The sequence below is a fragment of the Accipiter gentilis genome, chromosome 38 (assembly GCF_929443795.1).
Source record: "Accipiter gentilis chromosome 38, bAccGen1.1, whole genome shotgun sequence".
In the NCBI taxonomy this organism is placed as follows: domain Eukaryota; kingdom Metazoa; phylum Chordata; class Aves; order Accipitriformes; family Accipitridae; genus Astur; species Astur gentilis.
In genome coordinates, this window is record NC_064917.1 from 388,138 (window position 1) to 393,030 (window position 4,893).

The 4,893-nt window shown below is 70.5% G+C and overlaps 2 protein-coding genes across 2 annotated transcripts in view; both read left to right on the plus strand.

Moving 5' to 3' along the window:
- The first annotated feature begins 828 nt into the window (after positions 1 to 828).
- On the plus strand, positions 829 to 1,866 carry LOC126035206 (uncharacterized). The gene is made up of 2 exons (XM_049793364.1): positions 829 to 1,412; positions 1,519 to 1,866. The coding sequence occupies exons 1-2, from the start codon at positions 928 to 930 to the stop codon at positions 1,736 to 1,738; spliced, it is 705 nt and encodes a 234-aa protein (XP_049649321.1). The 5' UTR covers positions 829 to 927; the 3' UTR covers positions 1,739 to 1,866.
- Positions 1,867 to 3,858: 1,992 nt separating this feature from the next.
- HAUS7 (HAUS augmin like complex subunit 7) overlaps positions 3,859 to 4,893 on the plus strand; it is a 6,738-nt gene continuing 5,703 nt past the window's right edge. The window contains exons 1-2 of the mRNA XM_049793323.1: positions 3,859 to 4,206; positions 4,695 to 4,863. Coding sequence (XP_049649280.1) covers positions 3,903 to 4,206; positions 4,695 to 4,863 — 473 coding nt within the window. The 5' untranslated portion in view covers positions 3,859 to 3,902. The remainder of the gene's footprint in view (positions 4,207 to 4,694; positions 4,864 to 4,893) is intronic.

Below are 4,893 nucleotides of genomic sequence, written 5' to 3' on the forward strand. Positions count from 1 at the left end.
GGGTCCTGATCCCAGGGGGGTCCCGATCCCGGGGGGGTCCCGTCCTGCACTTTACCGTTGGCGGGGAGGGGGTGTCGCCCCTCGGACCCCCCCAGCCCCCCTCCCCCCCCCATTCTTCCAGCCCCCCGGACTGTTAGCGCTTGCGGCCCCCCCGCGGGCCCCGGCTCCTCATGGCAATAACGGGGGGGGGGGGGCACGGAGAAAAGAGCAAAAAACAGAGCGGGGGGAGCCGGGGGAATCGGGGGGGGGGGGGGGGCGTGTGATCCGCCGGGGGGATCCGGCGGGATCGGACGGGGGGGGGGGGGGCGCGGAGGCGGGGGAGGGGGGGGCGACCCCGCACCTATTTATTATCTCTAGTCGCGCGAGGAGACGTTTGCCTTATAAATTTACAAGAAAAACCCCCTCGGCTGTGGATTCTTCTTGGGGGGGTCCGCGGCGTCGCCCCCCTGCCCCCGGGGAGGGGGGGTCCCCTGCGCCCCCCGCCGCCCCCCCCGGCCCCGCGGGGCTCTGTGTCTGTGCTGGAGTGATCTATAAATCTGTGTACACCCAACGCCTCCCGCCTCTGACGCTTTCATTCCGGCTCCGCCGGCGCGGCACAGCGGCACGGCGGCGATCCCCCCGCCCGCCCCACCCCCGCTGGGGGCGTTCCGGATCGGGCCGCGCGTTCCGGATCGGGCCGCCGACTCCGGATCGGGCCGCCGACTCCGGATCGGGCCACGGTTTCCGGATCGGGCCACGGATTCTGGATCGTGCCGCACGTTCCAAATCGTGTCACGGTTTCCGGATCGGGCCACAGACTCCGGATCGTGCCACAGACTCCAGATCGTGCCACAGTTTCCGGATCACGCCACGGATTCCAGATCATGCCACACATTCTGGATCACACCATGGTTTCCGGATCGTGCCACAGATTCCGGATCGTGCTGCATGTTCTGGATCGTGCCGCGGTTTCCGGATCGTGCCACAGATTCCAGATTGTGCTGCACATTCCAGATCATGCCACAGTTTCCGGATCGTGCCACGGTTTCCGGATCGTGCCACGGATTCCGGATTGTGCTGCACATTCCGGATCATGCCACGGTTTCCGGATCGTGCCGCAGGTTCCAGATCGTGCCACGGATTCCGGATCGTGCCGTGGTTGGGGGGCGGGGGGTGGTGGGTGTCGTGGTGGTGGATCCCGGGTCTCTCCGTAAGGCGACGGCAGATTCCGAGCTCTTCTCAGGCCGATGGTGGATCCCAGCCCCCCCCCCTGCCGGGGCTGGTGGATCCCGGGTCTCCCCGGGTGACGTCAGTGGATCCCGGGTGACCTCGCTGGATCCCAGGTCTCCCCAGGTGACGTCAGCGGATCCTGGGGCTCCCCCAGTGTCTTCACTGGATCCTCGATCTCCCCGGGTGACATCAGTGGATCCCAGGTGACGTCAGCGGATCCTGGGGCTCCCCCAGTGTCTTCACAGGATCCCAGATCTCCCCGGGTGACGTCAGCAGATCCCGGGTGACCTCCGTGGGTGATGTCAGCAGCTCCTGGGCCTCCCCCGGTGACATCACTGGATCCTGGATCTCTCCGGGTGACATCAGCAGATCCCGGGTGACCTCCCCAGGTGACAGCAGCAGATCCGGGGTCTCCCCCAGTGACATCACTGCATCCCGGATCTCCCCGGGTGACATCAGCGGATCTCCGGTGACCTCACGGGATCCCGGGTCTCTCCCCGGCAGCGCCCCGGTGTCCTGGCAGCCGTGACGTCACGTCTGCGACGTCACACGCCCCCCGTCCCCCTCCTCGCCTACGTCATCGCCCTGATGACGTCACCGCGGGGAAGCGGGCCTGCGAAAGGAGGTCGCCCGCGCAGCCCCGCCCCCTTGCGGTCAAGCCCCGCCCCTTCCCCTCCGGCCCCAGGGCGCCAAGCGGGGCGACGGTTCCGCCACGCTCAACATGGCGCCCGTCTCCACGGCAACCGCGCGGAGGGGAGGGGGGGTGCGGGGGTCACTTCCGCCACGCCGCAGATGGCGGCGCGGGCCGGCCGGTGCGCGCCTGCGCAGTGGGACGGGCGCTCTTAAAGGGGAAGTGCCCGGCGGGAGGCATGGCCGGGCCGGGACCGGGGTCGGGGCCGGGGTCGGGGCCGGGGTCGGGGTCGGGGTCCGGTCCCGGTCCCGGTCCCGGTCCGTACCTGTACGAGCTGCCCGCCTGGCTCATGTGCAGCTTCTGCCGCCTGATGGACGCGCTGAACCGGTCGGACTGGGAGCGCTTCGGTAAGGACTGGGGGGGGCACTGGGGGGCACTGGGGGGCACTGGGACGGGGCTGGGGTGGACTGGGAGGCACTGGGATGGAGTGGAAGCGTCTGGGGGTGGCACTGGGCTGGACTGGGAGGCACTGGGCTGGCTGCGGGTGGCACTGGGCTGAACTGGGATGCAGTGGAAGTGTCTGGGGGTGGCACTGGGCTGGACTGGGAAGAACTGGGAGGCAGTGGAAGCGTCTGGGGGTGGCACCGGGCTGGACTGGGATGGAGTGGAAGTGTCTGGGGGTGGCACTGGGCTGGACTGGGATGAACTGGGATGCAGTGGAAGTGTCTGGGGGTGGCACCGGGCTGGACTGGGCTGGACTGGGAGGCACTGGGCTGGCTGCGGGTGGCACTGGGCTGGACTGGGAGGCACTGGGCTGGCTGCGGGTAGCACTGGGCTGGACTGGGAGGCAGTGGAAGCGTCTGGGGGTGGCATTGGGCTGGACTGGGATGAACTGGGATGGAGTGGAAGCGTCTGGGGGTGGCACCGGGCTGGACTGGGAGGCACTGGGCTGGCTATGGGAGGCACTGGGCTGGACTGGGAGGCACTGGGCTGGCTGCGGGTGGCACTGGGCTGGACTGGGATGGAGTGGAAGTGTCTGGGGGTGGCACTGGGCTGGACTGGGAGGCACTGGGCTGGCTGTGGGTGGCACTGGGCTGGACTGGGATGGAGTGGAAGTGTCTGGGGGTGGCACTGGGCTGGACTGGGAGGCACTGGGCTGGCTGTGGGTGGCACTGGGATGAACTGGGAGGCACTGGGCTGGCTGCGGGTGGCACCGGGCTGGACTGGGAGGCAGTGGAAGCGTCTGGGGGTGGCACTGGGCTGGACTGGGATGGAGTGGAAGTGTCTGGGGGTGGCACTGGGCTGGACTGGGAGGCACTGGGCTGGACTGGGATGGAGTGGAAGTGTCTGGGGGTGGCACTGGGCTGGACTGGGAGGCACTGGGCTGGCTGTGGGTGGCACCGGGCTGGACTGGGAGGCACTGGGCTGGCTGTGGGTGGCACTGGGATGAACTGGGAGGCACTGGGCTGGCTGCGGGTGGCACCGGGCTGGACTGGGAGGCACTGGGCTGGCTGCGGGTGGCACTGGGCTGGACTGGGAGGCACTGGGCTGGCTGTGGGTGGCACTGGGATGAACTGGGAGGCACTGGGCTGGCTGCGGGTGGCACCGGGCTGGACTGGGAGGCACTGGGCTGGCTGTGGGTGGCACTGGGCTGGACTGGGATGGAGTGGAAGTGTCTGGGGGTGGCACTGGGCTGGACTGGGAGGCACTGGGCTGGCTGCGGGTGGCACCGGGCTGGACTGGGAGGCACTGGGCTGGCGGTGGGTGGCACTGGGATGAACTGGGAGGCACTGGGCTGGCTGCGGGTGGCACCGGGCTGGACTGGGAGGCACTGGGCTGGCTGCGGGTGGCACTGGGCTGGACTGGGAGGCACTGGGCTGGCTGTGGGTGGCACTGGGATGAACTGGGAGGCACTGGGCTGGCTGCGGGTGGCACTGGGCTGGACTGGGAGGCACTGGGCTGGCTGCGGGTGGCACCGGGCTGGACTGGGAGGCACTGGGCTGGCTGCGGGTGGCACCGGGCTGGACTGGGAGGCACTGGGCTGGCTGCGGGTGGCACTGGGATGAACTGGGAGGCACTGGGCTGGCTGCGGGTGGCACCGGGCTGGACTGGGAGGCAGCGGGCCGGCCCGGGCGGCAGGGGTCCCGCCGTCGGGCGGCACCGGGCCGGAGCACTGGGAGCACTGGTGCCGGCGGCAGCGTCGCGGCTGGTGCCGGAGCAGGCCGAGCTGCGGCTGGCGGCCGCCGGCCCCGGCCCCACGGCGGCCGTGCTGTGGGGCTGGGCCCAGCGCAACGGGCGCCTGCGGGACCTGCTGGACCTGCTGCGGGGGCTGCGGCTGCTGCGGGCCCACGACATGCTGGCCGCCTGTGAGACCCCCGCGGACCCCCCGGGACCCCCACGCGCCCCCCAGGACGCCCCCAGAACCCAAAAATGCCCCCGGGACCCCCCCGGTGTCCCCCAGAGTCCCCCAGGACGCCCCCAGAACCCAAAAATGCCCCCGGGACCACCCCCAGTATCCCAGAGAGTCCCCCAGGACCCCCCCCAGGATCTGTAACACCCCCCCAGACCCCAAAGTTGCCTCTGGGACCCCCCCAGTATCCCCCCGCGTCCCCCAGGACGCCCCCAGACCCCAAAGATGCCCCTGGGACCCCCCCAAGCCCCCCAAGATCTCCCCAAGACCCCCAGATCCCTGCTGAACCCCTTTGGGGCCCCCCCGGGACCCCAGAGCCCCCCAAGACCCCCTCAGTATGCCCCAGAGCCCCCCAAGACCCCCCTGGGACCCCAAAGATGCCCCTGGGCCCCCCCCCAAACCCTCTGGGACCCCCCCCCTCACCTCACCCCGCTGTGTCCCCAGGGTACCCCGGCCTGGCCTCCCCCACGGACCCCCCCTCGCTGCCCCCCCATGGACCCCCCCGTGCTCTCCGTGACCCCCAGCCCGCGGCTGCTCCCCACGGCCCCCCCTGGCCCCCCCTCGAATGCCAGCATCACCTCTGCCTGGGACCCCCCAAAATGGCCCCCCCCAGGTAACCTCCCAAAAGGGGAGGGGGTGCTCT